The sequence below is a fragment of the Stigmatopora argus genome, chromosome 19, assembly GCF_051989625.1.
Source record: "Stigmatopora argus isolate UIUO_Sarg chromosome 19, RoL_Sarg_1.0, whole genome shotgun sequence".
NCBI lineage: Eukaryota > Metazoa > Chordata > Actinopteri > Syngnathiformes > Syngnathidae > Stigmatopora > Stigmatopora argus.
The window spans coordinates 9,782,927-9,808,391 of NC_135405.1; the positions used below are offsets into that span (position 1 = coordinate 9,782,927).

Below are 25,465 nucleotides of genomic sequence, written 5' to 3' on the forward strand. Positions count from 1 at the left end.
AAGGTGTGTGTGTATTTTAACTCCTAGATACCAGTGCAGCTCAACGGATTCTAAATATGAACATATGAATAAGCACACTGTTATAATTAATAACTCCCATGGTATATTGGGCTACTTTTTTATTCACTAGTCAAAAACACATTTTTTACATGGCAATATCAGTGATATTTTATGCAGATTCTTAATTATCATGTTGAAACAGGTTTTTTAAAAACTGATTGTGTAAAACTTTCCAATGGTTGCAAATATGCCATTAGTATTTTTTTTGCTGTATACTTTATTTTTCAGGCAATCAGCTTTCTTATATTGTTATACTAGTGGTATATGCATATATATACACTGTTTATATGTGAAAAATCTTATAATACCACTAGTAGATGGTGCATGTATATTATACATATAAGATATACTAGTGGTATTATAAGATTTTTCACCCAATACCCTTGCATAATATGCATCATTTTTATTGGATGCCAACATTACCTTGTCACGGGTGTATACACACTTTTTAAATATTTATTTTTATATTTAAACATTCTTTTGACAGAAAATAACTTTCGCCCTGTTCCTAGTTGACGTCGTTCAATGCCATCACGCAACAGATGACGGTTGGATTGCCTGTATGGCTAACGTCAACTTTCTGAAATAGCAATAGCATGTTTGAAATAAACGTTTTAAAACGTCTAAGGCGTCGCCCGGAGCTCAGTTTCTCTTCCCCTACTAGTACTGACATCATCGTCGTTTTGTAAACAAAGGTTGGATGGATTGGAAAAAAAATGTACTGCATAGTTTTTGACAACAACAAAATATTTTTATTATTATCAAATATTCACCGAATTCACATCCCGGAAACGATCAAAATAAAAGCGGCGTGGGGTTGTGTTATTAGATAATAATTGCTCGTCTATTCGAGTGAAAATGGCACGCAAGTTGGACAACAACGGCTTGCCGTTCTTACCAGGGTTCTCCTTCCAGGATGTAACGGTAAGAAGTTTGAGCACGTTTTAGTTTTTACTCCTCTAACATGGAGAAGTTATCTGATTAGATTAAAAAAAAAAAGTATAATTGTGTAGCCTTGGATTTAACTTTCGGTGCCATTGACGACAATAGACGTCCAAATGATGTGCCTCATTTCATCCTTCTTCTGTGACTTGAATTGAGTGTCATCTGCTAAATATCTTATCTGCATAAAATTAAGATTGCATGGTAGTTTCGCACTAAGAATGCACACTAATTTTTGACACGTTAGAATAAAATAAGTGGATGTCATACAACTTGCATTGGTTAGATGCATGCAATTTATAAACACAAATAGCTCACAGAATACATTTGATATTTAATGTGTCATCCCTGCTAAGAAACCCAGTTTTCCTCATTTCTGATGCAGCAGATGGATTTGTGTTTTGGTACTGGTTTTGCTGGTCAATAAACTAACAGTGAAGCTGGTGGCGAAATGTAACAGTTCTAGGAATAATGTTGCTCTTTTTTTTAATCTCTCCAGAAAACAGCCTTTCATCGTCCTCAGACGTTGTCATTTGCTAGAGGCCTGGCAATGGCCCAACCGCCCAGGTTGGGCATTGGACTGGAGCCTCTGTTAGCCGAGCAGATGTTGCAGGAAGAGCTAAGTGGCATGGCCGCTGACATGCCGGACTTCACATACGGCGCCTTTGACACTAAATACATAAAAGACTTGGTTAATTTGTCCTACCACTCGGACCCTGCACCTGCCCACCCAGAAACCCAGCCCTTCATACCATCTTATGTCACACTTGACAAGAAGGTATGCTCCAACACCTTTTGTCTCACTAAAACTAGTTAAACACTGGCAGAGTTACTGTACTTATGGTTTTGGTTGTTTGGCAGGTGCTTTGCTTCAAAGCATACTTTAAGGAAGATATCATCAACAGTCGGGAGGAGAAGGACTGCGTCCGGCATGTAGTTATTTACTACTACCTTGAGGATGACACCATGAACATCTCTGAACCATGGATGCCAAATTCTGGGATGCTACAGGGTCAGAGACTTAAACGCCACAATTTTCCCAAAAAGGAACCTGGGAAGTTTTACCACTGGAAAGACCTCAACCTTGGCATTGACCTGGATGTGTATGGTGTCAAGTACCACATTGCACAATGTGATCTGTTTACTAAGGTAGTACTACACGCTTGGGAAAATGTATAAGTTACCTTGTTATGATTCAAACCCGGATTGCCTTATTGTAGCATATTTGGGAATCATTGTCATCGAAAGTTTTACCTTGGCCAAAGTTTTTTTTTGTTAAAGACGATTTTTGGAATAAAATTAAAAAGTGTCATGTTATTCTCAGGGTCTGACACAAACATGAATGTGCTTTTTTTCTCAATCTTTAGGACTTTATGCAGCGTCAGGGCATTATTCTCAATCTGCCTGAGGATATGCCTGTGGATACTTACCTCATGAAGCGGAAAAAACCTACACCAACCTACACGACACCCTCAGAATTTGACAGCAGGTACCAGTTTCTTCACATGGATCGCAAGGTAAAGTCCATCTCTAAACCAAAGAGTAACTTCCTCACAACGTACAGACATCGTTGTTATACATTGAACCGTTTCCAAGCCACCTTTCAAATGGAGTATATTTTCCTTTACCTTAAAAAAGAAAAATATATTTAATGGTTGCCATTGAATGCTCTGAAATGTATCCTTTGTTATTAATTCGAGTTCACTCTACATAATGTAACCATTTCTCTGGCCAGGTGCTGCGTTTCTTTGCCCTATGGGACGATTCGTTGTCAGAACTTGGTGAAATCTTGCCTGTTACAATACACTACTTCCTGGTGGATGACACGGTGGAGATCAAGGAAGATCACAAGCCCAACAGTGGCCGCTTTCTTTTCCCTGTTCTGATGCAGCGACTAAGAATACCCAAGAAAATGAAGCCAGGCCACGGTAAGAAACTAACGAAAAAGTCACGCGTCCAGTCAACAGATCGATTCAGTTACACCCAAGCACAAGCATACTGAAGCAAGCCATGAAGAGCAGTTCCCTCACTAAAAAAGTATTGGACATTGTGTTGAAATGCTTCCTTAAGATGGAGAAATCATCCTATTTTAATTTTATTTTACCTTTGAGTCTATGGCCTTTACAGAACAATTCCCTAGCTGCGTTATGGAAGACTCGGTGGAAGAAGTGGAAGAGTACTTCAGTCCAAAAGACTTCCAAGTTGGCGAAATGGTGAAAATACTGGGGCGCCGTTTCCTATTGTACAACTGCGATGACTTCACTAGAGAATTCTACCATGAAAACTACCCTGAGATGACCATCAAAAGCATACAAGTACCCAAGAAGATGGGCAAGTTTGAGGGCATGCAAAGGGTGAGATTTACAATAATCCTGTCATATTTGCATGGGGCAGAGTACGTATAATAGAATTAAAAGTATGATTCAAAATATTGAAAAGTACATGAAGCAAAGATTCCGATTTTTCACAACAAACTAGTCCAAACAATTCCCAAACATTTCTTGCCAAAGTTTTTATCACCTCGACATTCTTCAGGACATTGCGTTATGTTGGTAGAAAAAGGCGTATTCACAAATTGCAACGTCTTAGTAAACTAGGATTGCATAATTTAAAAAAGTTTTTTTCACCATTATTTCTTCATCTTTTTTTTTTCTTCTGCATTTCTAGGAAATTCCTCCCTACAATGGTTTTGGATCTCTGGAAGATTCTCTTCAGAGTTGTTTATCTCTACTGCCCACACCTCCCAGAAAGAATGTGGTAAAGATGCTGGAGAACGAACACAAAGTACTTCGTTACGTCGCCGGCCTGGTGTCGCATAAGGACGCATCGGAGACTCAGAGACGCAAAGATGCGGATCGAGTTTTCATTTTGTCCTACTTCTTGTCTGACGACACAGTCTGTCTTTACGAGAATCCCAAACACAATTCCGGATTCAAGGGTGGCATGTTCTTGAAAAGGACACGTGTTCCCAAACCACACACGTCCGTGGACAATCCTGTATTCTACTCACCGTCCGACTTTTCCATTGGAGCAACTGTGGATGGTGGGTCTTGTTTAGCATTTCAAGACATCAAGGTCGAGGATCAACTACAATTTAAACCTTTTTGTTCCCTGTCCTTGCAGTTTTTGGACACCGCTTCATCCTCAAAGACACGGACCTTTATGTGCTAAATTACATGGAGGACCACCCTGGGATGGTTCCCTTGGAGACTCTTGAAACCATCCGCCAAAAGTTTAAGTCGGAATTCAACAAGAAAGCTGAACAAAATGGTAACTTTCAGTAGGAGTTTAAAATGCACTAAAATTATAATGTTTGAGTGTCAACAATTTGTTTTGCAGAGCCACCCTCATGATGTCATGCGAACCGTGTATCTTAACATCGGTTTCGTGCTCATAGGACTAGGAGTCAAGAGCCTGAGAGAGCTTCTTGACTTTGGGAAGTATTTTTACTATATAGGCATAAGGACCAGAAGCTTGACGAGGGCTTTGATAAAGATGAAGCAGAAGAGGACCTCATTAAGTTACACTTTAGGAGAAGAGTCACAAATACGAAATACCATTCCAATAGTTTCACTATTCCAGGTCACGCTTGTACAAACACTGTTTGAATAGACATTATCAAGGTTCACACTTTTACAGAAACTTTGTATAGAGATTATTGCTATCATATGGCATATTATATAAAACGCTTCATTTTAAAAAGTGCTTTGTGGTCTGATTACTCAGCATGAAATCTGAGTAGCTGATTAAAAAAAAATCTGATTTTTACAGTAACAAAGTGATGAATCAACTCATTTTGTTCAGAAAATTGCATTACTATTCATCAGTGATCAAAAGGACAATCAATGGAATGGCATAGGGTGAAGTACATTATGGAAGTGACGAATACAAGAAATGATTTACTTGAGGAAATAGAAAAAAAAATCTCAATGTAGCTCTCCTTGCCTTACACAGTTGTATCAAGGCTACATTTCAAGGGCTTACAGTAAGCCTCTATCATGTTAGCGTCAGTAACATTTGGCTACTTGCAATGGATCAGACTGGAAAAGAAGCAAAGCTGGCTCAACGGCAATCAGAAGAGCAATACAGTACTTGGTAATGAGGATTACATGACCACATTCAAGTTACTACACAGTAACATGTGCTACATACTGTGTTTTTACACTTCTGGCATTTTGCACTCAACTGTGCTCATATAAAAAAAAGCAGGATCAGGTATAAAGAAAAAAAAAAAAAAAAAGATGGTCCGAGTACATGTCTCTTAGGCTCAAGGAATTTTGTCGGATTTTATTTTCCAGGATTCAAGCTGTAGTCAGTCCCTGGAGCGGGTCAGGTTGGAACTCCACCAGGATACACCAGCAGTTCCTGTTGTGTTCAGGGATCTCGGCTTGGCCACCGCACAGCTCAGTCTGATTGTTTCCTTAGTGAGATTTGAGTTTTTTGATCCTAGGAGAGGTTCCGTTTTCTGCTTTTAGCACTCCATTTTCATTTTGCCCAACTAAAAAAAACAGTAAAGTGGAGTTCTTTCATGAAAAATCTGATTTTTCTTGCAACATCACAGCACCGCTAGGCAAGCAAAATGCTTTCATTTAAACCTAGACGACGATTAGAAAAAGGAGGTGGTCAACTTACGAGAGGCTCGCTTCATTGGCCGAACAGCTTGTTTGGAGGCAGCCTTCTTGCGGACAGCCTGCTCGTGTCTGAATTCTCGCCAGCGCCGAAGTTGGAAGCGAATAAATTTCCAGAGGAGCCAAGATTGCGTCATACATACAAGTAAAAGAAAAGTCATCCTGAAAGCCCCCCACAAAAAAACAAGGATTAGGAGCACTCTCAAAAAACTTAAAAAAATTCTCAATATACAAGTGAATAGTAATTCATTATTTAACAGAATTTATTACCTTATCAGCACAGAATTAAAATTGCCTGCCTCCCAGTCCAGCATCTGGTTATCGCTACGGGCCAAACCGAACCCAAAGACCAGAAACATGAGCGTTAGTGTCCACATACGAGTAGCCACAAAACTGACCGCCCATACGTCAAATCTAAAAGAGGAGGACAGTACACACAGTCCGCGGTCATTGGTCATGTTCCACTTTAGACACGAGTCGTCAAATCGGGTAAACTTGCAATTTCTGGTTGTTTTCATCAGTAAAGTAGACCAGTCTTGCAATGTGGAACACCATCTCTGTCAAATACTGGAGGCCGAGCAGCAACAGACCCAACGGGGTCAAACTGAAGAGGTCCGCAAACATTGTCTTTTTTAAGAGTTGTACATTTAGATGAGGAATAGTTTTTAAATTTGCAGGTCAACTTACTTTAACACATAAGCTGCCAAGATGTGCAACAGATACAAGCCAATGTACTGAAGCTGACGAGAAATGTCCTCCTGGAAAAGACCCAAAAGACACTTAATTGCACTGTCAAGATTTCCATGCGTTTGGGTTTTCACGGGGCGTTTTCAACAATCCCTGGAATTTTGCAACCCAAGGTGCAATATACAAGCGCAAATTCTTCCATACTGACCTTGCGCACTTTTTGAAAGTAGAGCTCAGGCAAAGCATGAATCCAGTAGGCTAGCTGAGTGAGGTAGAAAAACTTCACCTGGAACCTGAAACATACAAATCATGGGAATAAGCCTTGTTTACATAGTTGAGGAGAACAGGGAGGGATATTTAGGGGAGCCCATCATTTTGATTGAAAAATGATGCAAATGAACCCACTTGGCCATGCTTATACATAATTTTTCTATGAAACATTCGCATGTAAATGACAAGACGACCCCTTCCTCCAAAAATGAAAACATGCATCCATCATACCTGAGGTGTGAATGTGGATAGTTTTCCCAAACTCTGTTGAGGTGCAGAATATATCCTTCCTGTGGTAAGACGAGAGAATATTCATAATGTCTTCTAAAGAAGATATATTTAAAGTCTACGTCACTCACACTTATGACAATGTAGAAGCTCCACACACTGGACACCAGGTAAAACACACACAGTTGACCTGACTCATTAAACTTGGTGTTCTTGCTCTTGGAAAGATGAAGACGCCTGTTGACTTTCTGTTAGAAACAATCACATGACACATTATACTGCATACTCTCTAGGTGTGTCATAAAAACAACTGGGGCAAGAAAACAAACAATCTTCTATTTAAAGCACTTTAACAAGAAGTGGCACTTTAAAAATGTTTCACATTGTGGCCGTGGTACTAAAATTACACCATTATTGGCATGCTTTTAAAACAGCTGCACAATATTTAATTATGTCTTTTCAGACAGCTACTATTTTCAAAACCACAAAACTAGTCCTAAAAAGGAATTAAAATCGGCAGTCAAGTACAGGCCATCTCGGCTTGGAATATAACATTAACATCAATTTAGAAATGTCAGCCATGTTTTTATAGAGTGAAATCACATAAATAAAGATCATGGGTGCTAGTGAATAGCAGATCGGCCTCACAGTTCTGAGGTTTGGGGTTGAACCCTCAGGTCCATCTTTCCTGTCCGTCAGTTTTCATATTGCCCTAGTTTAACCTTTCAAAATAATGTGTTTTAAGGAGCCAGTAAACACCTTCACTTGAAAGCACTCACATCCAACAGATACTCCTGTACCAAGGCATGGAGGATGAGGGTAATAAAGAAATAGAAGAGGATGGTGGCGCAGTCCTTCCATCCGTAATGATACAATGTTACTTCTCCATCTAAAAAAAACAAAGTATACTGCATATCAGCTGGGTTTACCCTTCTATACAACATTTCCTACTCCAAAACATAGTCTGATCAGATCATAGGCTTAAAATTTCCATCATGCCCTGCATGCAAGACTCTGTACCTGGTGTCAGTGTGGTTACATTGTACTGGGGCTGAATAAACAATATGGCACTCTTTGCTGTTGCCTGAAAGGGAGAGCGGCATGTTTATTAATATATGGATCCACTTCAGCAAAGCTCCTCAAGAGTTGTCATTTCTTTTAAAATAATGTATTCTACTAAATCTGAATAGGACACTTTGCAGGCAATAGTTAAGACACCTATGTATATGACAGCGGTGGGGTCTTTTCAGGTGACACGTCAACTTCTACAATGAAAAAGACGAGGGAAATCCCCTCTTGCAGGTCAGCTGTCAGTACTCACACAGCATTTTCGTACGAATCTCGTTTAGATTTGACGTATGAATACTTTATGAAGTAAACGTTAGAAAAAAGATGTAAGTGCCTTGAAAGTCAAACAAGTATTTTGTATGGGGATTGAGACGTGGCAGTGATCATCTCATATAGTCAAGTCAGTAGTGACAAAACGCGTTTGGTTCTTTTAAAAAAAGTTCTACAAAATAAAAGTAAAAACGTCACGACGTTTGCTCTGTTCGAAAGGAAAAGGCAGCGCGGTACTCTTAATTTGAAGGCTTCTGTCGCGTTGTTTCCGTCTAAATCCGGCTTCCTTGTAAAAGTGACGTGATTAGTGTTATCAAAAATATGGCATTCAACGCAGTAATTTAAAGCTTTTGGTGCAATTTGCGTTTAGGCGGATAACCTGCTGGAGTAACTTGTGTCAAATCGCAAATAATTACTGTCTTTGTCGTATTTATCTGCTATTTTAATTCCTATTGTTCCCGACTAGAAAGAACTGCAGGTTAAAGAAAAACGTATATAACAAATCACTACATTTGCAGAAAGTCCTGCGGTTGCATACGTCTATAATTCCACAAGAAAAAAGACATTTACAATCGATTCTCGCCATTATTTACATGCGTTCATGCCATCAGAAAGTAGCTGTCTGGTGCAAGAATAACGAAAGTATTGAGTGCATCTCACCTCAAACATCAACCCAATCAAAATAAAAATCACCAAACTAAAGACGATGTCCGCGTGGTTTTGGATAAGAAACTCTTGACTGAAAAAGGGATAACTCTTGTTCCTTCGGCGAAATGCCATGGCAGATTCCTGCTGCTATATGTGATAATTCTCGAAAATCTGGTCCCTCTTCTCCTGACTACGAAGTTTAGTGAAACTTTCCCACTCGAACACGCATGCGCGTCTTCATAAAGGGCGAGTGATAGAAATACCTTACTTGGGGCCATTTACACGTTCAATGAAGGTTTAGGCTTCTCATTTTGATTTAGGATGGCGTCCTAGCTAATGTGATTAATATTATATTCACAGAATTAGACGTTGGGTAAAAACATTACAGTCTCTGCTCTATTTTTAACTAGAAGCGACTGTCACTTTTGCAATCTGGATTTTTTTGTAAAAAGCCGTGCAAAGCGTGCAACTGTCAAAATTAAAAAGTATGAATGTATATTGTTCATTTGGATTGTGTTTATGTCAATCCTTAAAATGTACTAGTCTTTCAAAGAAAAACAAAGTGGCCCGTACGGGGATCGAACCCGCGACCTTGGCGTTATTAGCACCACGCTCTAACCAACTGAGCTAACCGGCCACGCTGATCGACTTTTAAAAGATAGAATTTAAACTAAGCAATAACAGACTAAATCTGTCACCATGAATATTAAATTATATCAATACGTACATATATATGATTATTAATGACTCGCCGGAGTCATATGGGATAGGCTACAACACTCCGCGACCCTGGCAAAGATAGGTATTGGAAATTAATGAATGCATTATATATGTATAGTGTTATTAATGTTTTATTCTAATAATCATGAGAGAGTATAACATTGTGGTGTATTAAGTGCCACTTGCCAAGTCGATAATTGCAAGTGACCTATCATATTTTCAAGTAAAGAAAATATTTAGATATCCGAGTTTGCGAGATAAGTGATCACCTGAGTGGCATTAGCTCTTTTATAATGTTTCTGCTGAAAAAATGTACATTCATCAAAACACAAGGTAAAAGTTTGCAGCAGAACACCTTTATTTTTCTCACTCAGTGAATCTGCATTTTATTGCTCATTTAAAGCCACAGATGGCCTTGCAATTCACAGTTCAAAAGTTATACAAGCCTTGAGTGCAAAAGAAATGTAAAATGTTAAGTTTTTTGGGGGGATTCCCACCTTTTCACAGCAAACTAAAAAAATCACATTTTCTTAGAAGTAGCATGTAACACGGACGAAAATCACAACAGGTTTTTAATTTCAAAGCCTCATTTCCAGGCTTACATGTCAATCCAGCTCAACGCACAGCAAACTGATATGTTTATATGCAAAAACAAAATACATATACAGTATGTTGAGGCTGAAGTTTACTTTATTTCCCCCCTTTTTTAATGAACTGTTTTTAAAAAAAACACACATACACACGTTGTGCTTTAACAAAGTCTGTGAAGTGAAAGCTTGTGCTTAAGATTGTATTTAGATTTCGGTCTAATCTGGTTGCTCTTATATCATTATGCTATAATTTAATCATTTGATTTATCACGTAGGTTACAAATTTTGACTTTGTGAAGGCTACGTGGTATCTAAGACCAGAGAGCAACTGCATAATATGTAATGCTAATTGGTATTTCCAAAGCATGTGAAATAAGAAATAATGTAACAGTGCATTTTACCACATTTCATCAATAGTACCATATATCTGTTAGATATATTTGCCAATTTGCTCTTTATCATAGCATCAACTTAAATGAATATATATGTAAATTTAGCAATTGTGCAATATATAGCTATGTATTTGTAGCTATGATAATTTACTACCTCTTTAGTACAATTTAATTTGTGTATACAGTATTGTTTGCTTGCATCTTATTGCTCAATTTTGTATACATCGTATCGCTTTAAAACAAGTTTAAAATGAATGGATGCACTTAGCTTAAGTTACACTATCCCTTGGATCATTTAAAAATGTTCATCATCTCTTCGGGACAGTATGAGCTGCTTTCTAGGACCACTGAGATGAGGGACACTGGAGGGAGAATCCAGCACTCCCAACTCCAGTTTAGGGGTGGATGTGTAGCGTGGTCCGACCCGGCCGATTAACCCTCGGATGTCCCTGTGAAGAGCCGGGTCACTTGGAATAGAATTGAGACGTGGGCCCTGTTCTGAAGGCCCAGAATCCCGGTCCAAACGGGGATTACTGGCGCTGCTGGGAGACTGGGGATCAGCGCTGAAGTACAAGGTTGAACTGGACTCCGTGGGGCAGAAGTACGGCTCTGGACTGTCTCCAAATACAGACTTTCCCTCAGGTGAGCTGCGTTTGAAATCAGATACGGGTGACTCCATTGGACTCTCCATCTCTAGACTGTCATCCTCAGCTTGTTCGAAGGAAGTGGGCTCACTCACGGTCTGGAATTCGTCTTTGCAGTCCGAAAGGGGCGCCAAGCCTTGCCCCTGAGACTCGGTGCTTGAGAGGCCCTCGCCGTTGCCCCCCGCCGAGCTCGTGAGGCCATCGTTACTTTTGAACTCCTGGTTGTAATCTTCCAAGTCCAAAATGGCTGCCGCTCCACCTGCCCCATACGCTCGGTTGATCTTGCCCAAGTCGCCTGTTTTGAGGGCCAGCCTGATGAGGAGCCAGTGGTGGTGGTAGCAGGGACAGGAGCTGTTTGGCCTCCCTCTGCACGAGCTGGGGTGCTCCAGCAGTGAACCAGCCACACCGGAGAGAGAGAAGCTGCCGTGGTTTTGGCCACTGCCAACCGGAAGACTTTTGTCCCCGAAAGAGAAAGAAGATTCCCCTCGTTCAATGCACGTACTACTCATGTGGTTGTGCTGGAGACCTTGGGCGATCTCTGTTGACTTTGGATGCAGGAACCGGTAGTAAACTGCCAGAGAGGTAGCGCCTGGTAGTCATAGAGACAGAAAATCAGACATTTTTTAACTCTCAATGCTATGCTTTCTCTCTGCTATTAGAAGGGACTCACCAAGGATAAAGCTACATAGGACAGTGATGGGTAGGGTGATGTTGTCCCAAGATGCTTCGCTAAATAAGTCAGAGGCAGCCAAGAGCAAAGTGGCGTTCTCAATGAGCATGAACTGAAAGACGAAGGGGAGGTCATATTATTATAATATAGTCCGTTAATTCATCCGCGACTGTGCCGTTGATTCAATTGCAACATGCTTGCCATTAAGATTTATTACTTGTACGCTGTGACTGTCCCCAAACTGAATCACGTGATTTATTTTGGCACACTTTAACTAACTAACTGCAGGTACCACAATACTCAAGAGAATCTGTAATGAAGGTGGCGTGACTGTTTCTCACTGTATAAAAGCTGGCCATGCGAAAGCGTGACGGTCCATCTTTGACATTGAGAAAGAGGAAGACGTGAACTAGCCCCAGGAGGCCGTTGAAGGCACGCCAACACCAGGGCCCGGTACAGATGTCTGGTTGTTGTGATACCAGCCAGAAAGAGGCAGTCAGCCAGTGAAAACCTGCAGGTCAGCATAAAAAGAGACAAGAATGTGCAAACATAATAAGAGGAGTATTAAGTTAGCACATTTCAAAAGTAAAAATAAGATGACTCATAAGACGACTCAGCAGTCAGTATATGTTGAGTCAAAATAATTGAGTTTTTACAGCGGGAAATGATCCCCAAACTAATCTGTTTCTGTACCTGCCACTCCGCAGACCCACCAGTTGAACACCCTGGCAAAGAACATGAGACAGGTCACTCTAGCACCCAGCATGCCCACCCTCCACACCAGCTGGCAGAGCAAAGCCGCCGGAGGCATGGCGAGGTGGCCCGGTCGGATGAGACAGCAGGCGCGGCTGTACAGCACCAAGGCCCAGGAAACCGACAGCATGCAAAGACCACAGCTGTAGGCCACTGTAAGCAAAACAGAAATCATTCGTTATTTCTAACTTGGAGGTGAGGTCCTAATCATGGAACCCCTGAGCTCGTACGCTTACCTGGGGACATGACACCCACGTCAGTGGACACGACGATGTACGCTTGCAGTAGGCTCTGAGGTAGACTGACCACTAGTGCCTCCAAGAGCCAAAGGGCAGCAACGTCCGCCTGCAGCATGACGACAGCACCGAGCTCTGCAATCGAGCCATGCATGTGCGACACGTATCTCATGCAGTCCCATAGCCTACCAGCAGAGGAGAACATAGACTCTTTTTCATGTCTATGTAATAGACACTTCAGGTAGCATTAGTTGTATGAGGACGATGCAAAACGCACCATCTACAGTACACAAGGCAAAATCGCATGAATGTATTATTACATAGACTGATGAGCTAATGGTAATTCTGGCTTTAATTAGCATGACGACGAGAAGCAACGACTAGAGTGTATATTGGGAATTTTTTTCACTATATTATCACTCATGGAGTTAAGACTTTAGACACTACATTCTATTCATGTGTAACATGTACACATTACTATTATACTAGAGAGAGGCTATACTACCCTTCAAACTTGTCATATTTTGTTAAAGGGGCCTTACCGTTTGAAGATACCCAAGTGAAGAATGTGTATCGTCGAGAGGTACCATCTCCTGTCATCACCGTCATCGTAGTACCATTTGACACTTAGAAGCTGTACCGCAGTGCCCGGGAGGAAAAGCCCAAGCGTAAAACCGGCCCACCGGGTCTCACCGTTCCAAAGGTAAAACCCTATACAGTAGATCACTGTAAAAAAAAAGTAATAATAATACATACATACACTTGTGAGAAATGTCATATATCATTGCCACTGCAGTTTACTTTAAAGTCTTAATCCAAAAACACCAATTGACCCACATCCTGAACTCCTATATGGTTGACAACAATTTTAATGTCTCTGCCACCCTATAACTTAATTTCGAGTACTCCAATACTTGAAAACACAGCCTGACAGTTTAACCATTGTTCCAAATTTTCAAGTAACCTTGTCAACTCAGCATATTTTTAAGCTTTTGAACAGAGCTCCAGTGTAGCAAAGCACCTCTCTGAGGTACACTGTCCTCTGATGTGGCAACTCTATTATGTAAGAATAGACTTGATAACATGGGGTTTTAATCATTTGCCTTTAGTCACAGCAGTCTGCTTGTCAATGTGAATAGAATAGAGGACTCTCTTTATCATGATTAGAGTGATTGGAACTTGTGTGACACGTTGATGACCCCTGTGCAGCATTAGGTATTCGTGTTAAACCTTTGTGCCATTGACAGAAGTCACACTAACAACCACGCTCCATTTTCATGCACTGTCCTTGGCCCATTGATTTGCTTAGTCAGCGCAGAATGATTGTTTTGACAGTACGGCATGTTGGCATTCCTACATATATACAAGCAAAAATACTAACTGGCCAGATACAGTCCCAATTTGGAACCATTTTCCTTATTGGTTCAGTCCTTTAACTTTTTGAGCTACATTCACACACACATTCACCCGCATGAACAATTTACAGTCATCAATGAAACTACGTTGTATTTGGAATGGCGCAAAAACCGTGAAGAACACATGGCAACCACTTGATAATAATCATATTACATGAATCAATCCATCTGGTTGTTTCCATAGTATTTGACTGTATCCTTCTATACGATTCATGTTTGAACCCCACTCTCAGGAAAGCCAAATTTGCAATAGATTTCATTCTTCATTTTTATTACATTATGACAGATTCCAATGAATATTGTCTTGCAGAAAAAAAATGAATCTAGGAAGTATCACTCTGATAATACCAAGGTGCTTTATGTTAAAAATTCTATCTATACTGAGCACCCCTTAAAGGTCAGCTCCTGGGATTCTAGACCAGGATCATGTTTAGTTAGCATCACCATTGGCGTCGTGGTCAAAACGGCACCAGCGTAGCGACGTGTCGTCATTCATTGCAGCTCAATGTCAAATAGAAACACGGCATCAGAATCGCACATCGATTCGTGATGACTATTAAACCAGAAGTAGATCCGCGTCTCCCATGCATCCCGAGCGCGCGCCTCACGGGCATCGCACACTTACGAGCGCTCCTTTCGGCCGCGATGACCAGCGCCGACACGCCGAGAAGCGCGGCTTGGCACCAGGCGATCCATCGTTCGCTCCGCCGGGCGGACGACGGCCTCCTGCGGCCCACCGCCTCCGACGTGCTGATCATTGTGCCGGGCGGCGAGGGGGGCTCCGCAGCGGCGACATTGTCCTTTGCATCCTTCACCCCCGTCACGTCCGCTCCTTTCTTTACCCGCTGCTTGTCTCCTGTCCAAAATACATGACGTCACTGCGCACTTTTTAAAGGGACACGCGCATCCACGCTTCCACTTTTGTCTCTTTAACCGCCTCATCTCATGCTCACCTTCTTATAACTTCATCAGAACTCTTGGAAACTCTTCACGTGTATCTCAACTTAGCATTTTCATGCTTTTGTGTAATCATTGAATTAAGTAATTGGAGGGTTTCATTCCGTGCGCATCAATGTTCAGTCATACTCAAATTACAAGTTTAGAGGGTGTCAGTTCACCTTTTGTCCAAGTAGGCTATCCAATGATATGTGATGGAGGGGCCTCCATCAATTCACTTACCGTGATGGTAAATACAATCTGCTAACAGATCCCCCACCTTCCATGCTTCTCCAAAGTAATATACTCAGTGGTCACAACGTTGGATACACTTGCACAATGTCACGACATTCGATACAAGAGCGTAATCAAGCATTTTGCTTTTGAAAACAATAGGTTTATTAATTCATCAATATGGTTATTATTGTGGCCGCAATATGTTTTTGTTATTAGCATCTCTATCTCACAGTTCTGGGATAAATACCAATTAGATTGCACACAGTAAATGTCAGTCTTATCAAAAATAAATTCCTGTAACAATGGAGAAATTATTACAATATGTGGCTTTTCCCAAGTATTTGTCCATTCTATAAAATATATGCCGTCAGCTAGATGTTATTCTCTGTATATTACTCTCCTTAAACACTAACTCCCATTGTAATTTTCATGAAAATTAGTCAGTTAGAAAAATTCAATGCTGTTTTTAAAAAAGAATCCTCCTCCCATATATTTCGTATATATTTTATAATACCCATACTGACATAATTACAGTATGCATATTATGAAATGTATTTAAAAATAAATAAAAGATAGAAGAGGTGATACCTTGAGTCTGAAGCTAGCTGCACATTCATACTGAAAGCTAGTTTGCAGGCTGAAGGCTTGACGCATCTTGTCTCTGCAGCCCATAACAGGAAGTTTATCTATGTCTACTACCCCTTACGTCAGCAGAGCTTGTTCACAAAAGGCCACCACTACACAAACAATGGGGGTTTCCTTTTCACACAGTCACACTTATATTTTATTTGTATCTTTAATTGGAAGACATATGAACACATCCATCTCATTCCATAACTGTTAAGAATAAAAGCTGTCTTTATGGGCAACCACACATTTGGCTGACATGACAGGACAGTGATGTTTTAATGTCACGAAACCCTGTTTGTATACATGCGTATGAACAATTTAATAACTTAGTAGCTTTATATACATGAAACTAACAAAGTCTTAGGCTGTGCTGGTGGAGTCTTGATTCTTCACGTGCAACAGTTCTTTGTAAATGAGGCTTTACCTCAAATAGGGCTTAGCCAGACAGCTGCTGAGTTGACTTGTAAGGATTATATGGCTGGATTACCAAGGCCGTCTTCAGTCTCTGACATGCTGCCTGACTCACGCTTGATGGTGCTTGGATGTAGAGGTAAAGGAGATCCGTGGTGAATTTGCATTAGTGAAACTCTCTTCACTGAATCAAAGAGTTCAGAGACCTCTGTAGCTCTGTCCTGCCGGCTGAAGGGCCGAGTGTCCATCCTTTGTATGAGGTCAAGCACATCCCTTTTGTCCATCTTGGCCTCTGCTGCCATGGCCTCAAGATGCTCGGCCTCTTCGCTCACATCGAAACTTTCGATTTCTGAGTTGACTCTCTGGAGCTCCTCGGGGGAATGATGGTGCGGAGAGGAAGGCGAGAGAGGGCAGAAGCCCCGAAGATGTACCTGAAGGCTGCACTGGTGAAAGTAGGCACTGGGGCAACAGGGACACCGGTACGGACGCTCTCCAGTGTGGAGGCGTTTGTGAAGCTTCAGGTGGATGAACTGAGTAAACCGGGCTGGGCACACCTTGCACTGGTACGGCCGCTCGCCTGAGTGTAGCCTTTGGTGGGTCTTCAAATTACTGGTGCTGCTGAATCGCTTGTGGCATACCTGGGTCAAAAAAGATGAGGTGATTTGATATCCTCCAATATTTACACCATTCTCATCCACATATTGGATCACGTTCATGAATAGAAAACTCACCTTGCATTCATGGGGCTTCTCTCCGGTGTGAACCAGGTAGTGTTTCTGCAGATGGGCCAGTTGTGTAAAGTTCTTATTGCAGGTCTGGCATCTGAAGGGGCGTTCTCCACTGTGCACTCGCAGGTGGACCTGAGGATGGCAGATGTTGATATTCTGGTCCTCCAAACCATACCAGTCTGTTCTAATTCATCATTTATAGTCATACCTTCAGGTTTGACAGTTGGCCAAAGACCTTCCTGCAGATATTGCACTCGTACCGGATCTTTCCATTCTGCCTGGTGAGTGGGTATGACAAGGTCTTGTAGCCACTCACATGATCCTCTTTTTTGCCCTTACTGAGGTCCATTGCATGTGTGGTGTTGCTTGGCAAGGGTGTAGTAGGTTTTGAGGGGGCATGGTCGAATGAAGCTGCCATACCCAATGGTGGTGAGCACCCGCCAGGGATGAGCGAGGGCTGCGTTTTGTATGGGTTGGTAAACACTGATGTAAGGGTGGATGTGGAGGGTAAAGGGAGGTCGGCATCACCTGAATGCTTGCAGGGAATCTTGAGGTCGTCTGTTTTTCGAGATGTGAGGTTGTTTTCATTTTTGGTATCCCCAGTTGGGGAAGGAATGAGGTCTTCTTTGGTATTTGATAGTGCAAGTGTAAAGTTCTTGTTCCCTGAATGGTGTAGGTTTGCATAGCCATCAAAAGGCAGTAAATGAGTGGAGAGTGTCAGGTAGGGTTTTAGTCGATCAGGGTAGGACAAGTAGGGGTGAGGTAGAATTCTGTCGGGGCAAGTTGAGTAGTGAGGAAGGAAATAGGGAGCGTGCCTAAAGGTAGGATAAACACGATCCTGCACTGAGAGTTCTGGGTAAGGTTTGGCTACAACGTGGCCTGGACTGTGCTGGAAATTGAAGTGCAAATTAGAAGGAATGTGATTACTTAAAGCGGACTTTTTGGCAACTGGAGGGCTACAAGATGGTAGAGGGGGCAGGGATGCATATCTATGGATAGATTCAGAATGTGGCTGAATTGGGTAGACAATTGGCAAAATTGAGAAGTTGCCCTGAGATGAAAAACTGTCCATTTGTTGGTGAATGCTAGTAAGAGGTTTTGAAGGTTCTTCTCTGAGTATCTCTTTCACACTGTGTCCTCGTTTCTCTGTTGTCTTCCTCTGCAATTGATGTTGCTCTGCTGGCCAAAAGAAACAATGGTCAATATTATCTCTCTGTTTTAATGTAGCAAGGATTTTGGTAGAATAGCCCTGGATGTTTATTAGAATGTTAAAAGAAAAAGTACTGGATGTTCATATTACTTTTCCACTCGAGTCCTGTAGGTGGTAATAGTGTGTGTCGATGTAGAAAACCTTCCAATTGTTTGCTGTACCTATTGAATCTCTGTCCCACTTGGTTCCATCAAGTAAACTCTAATGCCTCACATTTCCATCCTGAACCACACCACCAGGTGGCTCGGCTAAAATGTTTCAATATGTTCTTCCCCAAATTCTGACAGATACTTGACGACTGGAAGCAAACTTAATCTGAACCAATACACCCTTTCCATGTCAACACATTGGTTGCTGACAAGTAGCACTTTTTAAGGCAACCTACCCTGCCTGTGTGTTTTACCTATTATTGTTTAACATATTTAGCACACACAAACACACAGTGCAACCCTTATCTACCATTTCCCCCTGGGTGACCCCCCCTCCCCGCTTCCAACCCTGGGCAAATAAACAGCCGACACTCAGTGAGACATCATTCTGTCAACGGGTTGCCCAGTCAGGAAGTTCAAGTAGTCACTGGAGCGCTTCCTACTTCTCCTCCTCCTCGAGAGCCGAATAAATAAGAAGAGTGGTGCCAGTATGCTGTCAACAGCTCAGGGGACCCTACATTTGTCAATATGCTTGTGTGGGTGTGTGTATCATTGAGCATTTTGTATGGATGCCTTTCACTTCTTGAAGCACGTGCAGTCTTTGTGCTTGTGAATGGAGAGGCACATGCTTTGTGGGGTAATGAGATGACAGCTGTGTTTCAATGTTGCGTTCAAGAAGAAACTGACACAAGACCAGAAATTGGTCTCGTCTTACCTACAAGGACTATGGCTACACCTGGGAACGGGCCCTTCATTCAGGGGGTCTACTCTCTTTTTGTCCCCAGTTAACAAAAGGGCTGTGGGCGTAACTAGCCACCTTTAAAACACCCAAACAATAGCGCCTGTCAGTCAGCCACTTGTTTGATTGCAAGTATCCTATCTCACCAACAAGCACGAGAATAGTTCACAATTTGAACTGAAAATTTTGGAATGCTATTGTAGTGCCACCATTATATATAGAAAGGAGTCATTATTTTTCAGGGATTTCAGATTTTGAAGGGAGTTAACCTAAATGTCTGTGTAAAAGTCTTATTGTAAAAGTACTCTTAAATAGATTATAACCGTAAAATGTTATTTCCTAAATTCTCACCAAATATTCGCAAACAGCTACTTACCAGCACAGTCCATATTTAGCTGCCCTAGTGGTGGGTAGTTACAACGCTGGGCAAGTTCTGAGCTGTACCACACCAACATCTCTTGGCCCGGAAGAAGAGGCTTAATAGTGTAGAAGTAGATGTCCAAACCACTCTGGCATGCAATCAAGTTCTGCTCGTTGATGCAGCAGGCAGGGTTTACAAATCGCATCCAGTTGCTCTTTTCTTCGTTCAAACCATCCAGGATGTGGTGTAAAGTCCCATGGGAGAAGACCTGCAGAAGTGATACACACATTCAGTCGCTGATGACTAATCAGCTTTATGACGTGGTCTCAACCCGAAACTATGAAGTCAGAGGCCACTGGATGCTCTTATGGTAAATGCGATAGAATCTCACAGAGAGGCACCAACTGTCTTTACGGCAAAAAGTATCACAGGAAGTTGTTTTAATGGTGATTACACCCTCATTTGCTTCATCATAGATGAATCATCAATTCTCAATTTATTGACTTGTGGAAATTCAAAGTTGTCTTCACATTTTCTCAAAACATTTTAGTATTACACAATCAGAATTTGGTTTAAATTTGTTTTCACGCTATATTTGCCCAATGGTATTCTATTATATACAGTGTGTAAATGTTAAACTGCATCACATTTGTCCATAGGTGCACTTCGATTGAAAGATGATTTAATTCAGGCTCATTGGGTTTTACTTGGAACTTGCGAAAGAACGTGAGAATGTGTCATTTAAAGCTGTCCAAATGCTGCTATTTGGAAACACTCGGTTCTCAGGCTCAAAAGCCACTTCCTTTCACTGCGTCAGTAAGCAAGTGTTTGCTACTCTGGAAAAGCGCGGACAATAAGTACGACGTATTTACTGGCAGAGCCGAGCGCAGTGAGGGGAGAAGCACTGCGTGACTGAAACCAAACAGCTGTGTCCTCCAACAGCCAGATATAGTGTGCATTCAAACCCCAGAGATGTCAGACTTCACAGGAGGCAAAAGCCACAACAGCTAACCAGTCCCACAGCCCCACCACATAGATGTCTCAGCAAAAGGGTGTTAATGGTTTTCATAACAAACCACGTGCTCGCTCTCTTACCCTCCAAAAATACTTTCTATTGGCGTCTTTCAGCAGCATTTCATTGGTGTATCTTTCCCCCACCAGAGGTCCAAAACGTGTCCCCTTTGGTATCAACTCTGTGCTGGTCACTCCACTCACCTGTCCAAAAGAGATGAATAGTAGTTAACAAATTGAAGGCCTGAGCAAGCATCCAGATGAGTTGAAAAAACTCTAATTAGAGGGATGAACAACCAAAAAGACAGACATTAGTCCAGCTACCACCATGGCTCAAGGGGTTTTTCGACATTTTGGACTACTCATTGGTTATATGCCCTCAAGCCATCACACCCCATCAAAAGAATTACAATTTGCACAAACACGTGTTGATCTCTAATGGAATAGTCTGGTTAAATTAGTGTGACTCTATTGAAATTGTCCTTGATTTTTTTCCACATAACTAGCGTAACATTGTAACGCTCCCAAAGCAATAAGCCATCTCACAGAGAGTGACAGATTGCGCTCCTCCCCTTACCCATGCTGAATATTTAAAAAACCAATCACACGCGTAGTCTTTCTTCTCTTTCCCTGCATTAAAATTTCACCTCTACTCATGTTCTGTCACATCCAGGTGTAAAACGCACCACTCTCCGGCCTCCAGGGTGGAGAAGAGAGATAAAGTTTCACGGGCATCCCCCTTTTTTAACTTTAGTCAACGGCACCTTGAGCCAGGCGCTCAAACCTCTGTAAGGCTGTAAGCTCCATGGCAGTTCTCTTGTGTCACCGACTGCTGTAACAGATCCCACTCTTTGGTGTCAACTAGACCCCAGACAGACTTCACTAGAGGGGTCAATGTTGTATTTTAGCATCTTGACTGCTTCCTCTGATCTTGTCTGACAAAGCATGCCACCTCTTTATGCAACATCCAAGGGGTTAATCTTTTACCGTCTCCCTTACCATCATGATCTCGCGCCATGAGGTTAAACATAAACCTCCTCGGAACAAACACGCTTGCAAATAAAATGATGTGGCTGTCCAACAAGGTGGAGCCTTGGTGCCTCTACTTTGCTTTATGGGGTAATTGAGTACTAGAACAAAAGGTCTGAGAATCTGAGGTAGCTAGTAATCACACAGACCCCGGGCAATGTGCTGAGAGGCTCGGCAATTGTCTTGTGCGTTACCTTGAGATAAAGAAGGCTGAAATTAGACAAGATGTGAAGTATTTCCCACCTGGAAATGGATGAGTGGATGCAGGAGTGACGCAAGGCAGTGCAAAACATATATGACTCAGTGATGGATGAACCGCCTTACCTGAACGGAGCCTAGCCGGCGTCTCAGCGTCAGATTCCTGGGCAAGGACCTCTCGGCTCTTGTCTTTCTGTCGCTTTTAGACACTTCTTCCAGCGGTTGGTCCTTCACAATGTATGTGCACTTCTCTTCAAAGTCGGCCTCGCTCCACGATGTCATGTCAGACTCTGCCACTGCAACCGCCATGACCTCTGTCCTGTGCGGTGACCCTTCAGAGGTTAACATGACTTGGCTGCTCTCAGAGGACGAGCCCTGCAGCAAAAAAAAGATTTAGACATGATTATTTCCTAAGACTCGTATTTGTGTGAGTGTGATGTCGCGTATGTGAAAGTGTTGACACTGTTGTAGAGTTAAGACAACAACTAACAACAGAACAAGATTATGACTGAGGATAGAACACCATCAGAATTAGAGGAGATGGGATGGCATGTATTATTTTAATAGCATTCAACAATACAGAACAAGCTACAGGGCATTTTTGTTAAAAATACTATTAGGTTGTCATGTGCTTGACCCAATTCACCCGACTACAACATACAACAGTCTTACCACATAATGAATGTGACTACAAAATTGGATTTAACTTAGTCTGGAAAACTTTTTTGATGAGATGACCCAAGTAGATTCATTTATATAAGTATTTATTTTATATCAATTCAGATTATTTTCTTACTTGACAGCTATTTATTGCTTAATCATTTAATATTTTAACCTCAACTCTCTTTCTGTGAAGCTCTAGGGGATGTCTTAGTGATATAGGGCAATATAAATTGGTGACTGATTCATTATCCAATTGCCTCTTCAATCTTTCAGTCTTCATCATCTAGAGACACGATAGTGGGAATCTTAACAAGCCAATTGCGTGCAAAGTAAATGTTATCAAGATAAATTCTTCAAATAAAATAGGCATTGGCCACCATATAAAGAGCAGGATAGCAATGCAATAAACCAGCAAGTAATGTCAATATTATTTGAAATTGATGGAAAAAAATGTAAAAAAAAATCCCATTAAACCGAGACAAGAGAAGACATTTTACAAGATGTCACAAAGCTAAAATTACAGTGAGGAGGCAGCAGCCACTTACTTTCCCAGCCTCAGCTACTACCGGACAAACAAACTTCAAAGCGGACCCCTCATGCAGGCTGCCCCTCTGCCCCCACTGTCCCATGCATCCTGTGAAAATCCCACTCACAAACCCCGGAGCTGTGAGGGAGGTTCCTGTGCGCGTCATTCCCCCTGCAGCAACACCACTTTCACAAGGAAGCCAGCCGGCGTTCTCAGTGAATCAAGCAGACTTCCTTTAGACCAAATGAGTCTCTGTGCTCTCTTCCTCTCTTGTGTACTGTCTCTCCCTCCAGTTCACATGAAGATTGTAGACAGATATCTCAACCGCAGCCCCACCCCCCGCTTGTAACAAACCCACGACTGATGGGATGAAACAGTGAAGACAGAAGAGCTTTGATTAAAAAAAAAAAAACAATGATGGGATATGCCCTCTCTAAAGTGCTTCCTCCTCAGGCTCATCAGGTTGCCTTTCAGATAGAGATAAGATAGTAAGGAAACTTTTCTTTTACACACACAAACACAACCCTTTCAATTATCATCACATCAACAATCGCAATTAGAAAATACCCTCACTCTCGCAAACAACGTACAACTATAACAAAATGGGCAACGTTTACTAATCTTTAACAGTATGAAAAGTCATTTTATCCATCACTATTTTGAGGTAGTAAATTCTGACCATTTTTTCAACAAAATAAATAAATACATCGTAGCTTTTTGCATCTCTCCATTCATTTTTATCTTAAATATATTTCAATTATTATAAAAAAGCCAAGTATATTGTCAATTTTGAAATTCACTGACTGTAAACCTTCATTGGCCATACTTGATTTTAATTTGAAAATAGCCGCCACTTTAAGGCAGTATTCATTCAACGATACAATTTCTTAGTCAATTAGTAAGATGATCATAAGGAAAAAGTTCAGCCTTTTTTAAGTTACTCAAGGTAGGTAAAAAAAACCTTTAAAGTAAGAAGATGAATAAATGAATCATGCAGTACACAATGCATGTGAATTTACCCTTAATCACTGTAATAAACATTGGCAAAACAAAGTTTCATTTTATGTTAAATTAAGCCAATAGCAACTAATCTAACTTTGGACCAACTAAACCTTCACAATTTATCGTAGGAACAAATAATCTCAAACCATTAACCCACGCGCCTTAATGTCAACAACGCTCAGATGGAATCAACTTTTTGTTGTGCTGTCAAAAGCTTGCGCAGCGGAATGAGTTTGACATGCCGAACAGCTCAATCCGAAACCTTGGATGGCATCAGTGACACAGCACAAAGCGTATCAGGAAAATCAAGACATGAGTCAAATGCACACATCTGTGACGTGACCTTGCATGTAACGTCATAAAGATGCCCTTTGTCTATCTCTAAAAAGCTTAGGTGATGCCCAACCCCAAAAGGAAAGAACAGGTCATTACTTCTGGAAGGAACCTTGCGTGATCATCTGTATTAGGTGGAAAAGGATGCCAGGCACTTACTGTGAAGCCTTGAGAGGAACCACACATAAGTGAAGCTGAATGGCGAGCTTGAATAGATGTGAGCAACCAGTGGCTCTTGTCCTGTCCAATCCTCTCTCTCTTTCTCTCTTCTCTGTCTCAGGCAGCCTCTGCCTACCTGTTTGTGACTAACTCTACACTCACTTTGCCGGTGCAACCTCCTCCCCTTTCCCCATGACTCCTCCTTGCAGAGTGTGGAGTGTGTGTCACTCTCTTGCCTCCAGGCGTGAGGTTTTCTCTAAAGGTGGGGAGGGCTGTGGGGGGGCTGTCACCCAGCTATGTCCGGATCAGACAAATACGTCTTCATTCTTCTAAACATCTACTTCCACCCGTCTCTGAGTGTCAGACAAGGCATGTGCGCTTTGTGTTCGGAAGTGAAGACTGCTAATAGGACATGACATCATTTGGGGGCGCGATTGCACTGGGGTAGCTGGGAGGCAGGCGGGAAGGCATTGCAGATAATATTTTACATATACCGTTAATGTAAATATACAGATGAATTGAACAAAAATGCCCTTGTGTCTGTTATGGACATTAACAATGTTTTATCATCATAGAATCTCAGTTCTAAATACATTTCTGCCTATCCTTCCCTTTTGTAGTCATAGTTTTCATTAAAATCCTAAGTTGTGCACCAGCACTTCCCTCTCATTGCCAGCTTCCTGGTCCTGGGTTCTACTCCGCTCCGCAGCCGAGGCGAAACGTTACATAACGGAAGAGAGAAAACACTTCCACGCCGACCCACACAAAACGGGGTTTGAATACACAGACGGGTTGATGACAATAAAAAACATCTGGGTCACATAAGGGAAAGAGAGCCAGAAAGGACACAGTAGGTAAATCTCATACAATCACACGGACAGGACACACAAGAAGAAAACACTCAGCCACCAAACCCCATCAA

At 41.7% G+C, this 25,465-nt stretch overlaps 4 protein-coding genes and 1 non-coding gene across 8 annotated transcripts; 1 reads left to right on the forward strand and 4 right to left on the reverse strand.

Annotated features, from left to right (window-relative positions):
- The first annotated feature begins 609 nt into the window (after positions 1 to 609).
- efhc1 (EF-hand domain (C-terminal) containing 1) lies at positions 610 to 4,892 on the forward strand. The gene is made up of 9 exons (XM_077587720.1): positions 610 to 984; positions 1,502 to 1,780; positions 1,864 to 2,151; positions 2,370 to 2,519; positions 2,738 to 2,930; positions 3,130 to 3,356; positions 3,670 to 4,045; positions 4,126 to 4,272; positions 4,342 to 4,892. The coding sequence occupies exons 1-9, from the start codon at positions 919 to 921 to the stop codon at positions 4,353 to 4,355; spliced, it is 1,740 nt and encodes a 579-aa protein (XP_077443846.1). The 5' UTR covers positions 610 to 918; the 3' UTR covers positions 4,356 to 4,892.
- On the reverse strand, positions 4,557 to 9,029 carry tram2 (translocation associated membrane protein 2). The gene is made up of 11 exons (XM_077587722.1): positions 8,814 to 9,029; positions 7,836 to 7,899; positions 7,595 to 7,704; positions 6,947 to 7,063; positions 6,819 to 6,877; positions 6,526 to 6,610; positions 6,318 to 6,388; positions 6,130 to 6,234; positions 5,901 to 6,044; positions 5,635 to 5,792; positions 4,557 to 5,500 (listed from the first exon to the last, which is right to left on the reverse strand). The coding sequence occupies exons 1-11, from the start codon at positions 8,931 to 8,933 to the stop codon at positions 5,424 to 5,426; spliced, it is 1,110 nt and encodes a 369-aa protein (XP_077443848.1). The 5' UTR covers positions 8,934 to 9,029; the 3' UTR covers positions 4,557 to 5,423.
- A 335-nt stretch (positions 9,030 to 9,364) lies between these two features.
- On the reverse strand, positions 9,365 to 9,438 carry trnai-aau (transfer RNA isoleucine (anticodon AAU)). The gene has a single exon. It is a non-coding gene; the product is annotated as a tRNA-Ile (tRNA).
- Positions 9,439 to 9,855: 417 nt separating this feature from the next.
- Positions 9,856 to 15,071, reverse strand: xkr5a (XK related 5a). Its single transcript, XM_077587966.1, has 7 exons — positions 14,847 to 15,071; positions 13,349 to 13,532; positions 12,807 to 12,991; positions 12,511 to 12,723; positions 12,159 to 12,328; positions 11,818 to 11,929; positions 9,856 to 11,736 (listed from the first exon to the last, which is right to left on the reverse strand). Exons 1-7 carry the CDS (start codon positions 14,977 to 14,979, stop codon positions 10,799 to 10,801), a joined length of 1,935 nt encoding a protein of 644 aa, XP_077444092.1. The 5' UTR covers positions 14,980 to 15,071; the 3' UTR covers positions 9,856 to 10,798.
- A 461-nt stretch (positions 15,072 to 15,532) lies between these two features.
- Positions 15,533 to 24,694, reverse strand: prdm1c (PR domain containing 1c, with ZNF domain). Of its 4 annotated transcripts, none has more exons than XM_077587780.1 (7): positions 24,544 to 24,694; positions 21,987 to 22,235; positions 20,718 to 20,837; positions 19,638 to 19,890; positions 17,372 to 18,339; positions 17,167 to 17,295; positions 15,533 to 17,073 (listed from the first exon to the last, which is right to left on the reverse strand). In XM_077587780.1, the coding sequence occupies exons 1-7, from the start codon at positions 24,568 to 24,570 to the stop codon at positions 16,495 to 16,497; spliced, it is 2,325 nt and encodes a 774-aa protein (XP_077443906.1). In that variant the 5' UTR covers positions 24,571 to 24,694; the 3' UTR covers positions 15,533 to 16,494. The 4 variants fall into 4 exon arrangements, with proteins under 4 accessions (XP_077443906.1, XP_077443905.1, XP_077443903.1 ...); XM_077587779.1 differs by having other exon boundaries at positions 17,372 to 18,342; XM_077587777.1 differs by lacking the exon at positions 24,544 to 24,694 and adding an exon at positions 23,069 to 23,338 and having other exon boundaries at positions 17,372 to 18,342.
- Positions 24,695 to 25,465: the final 771 nt, after the last annotated feature.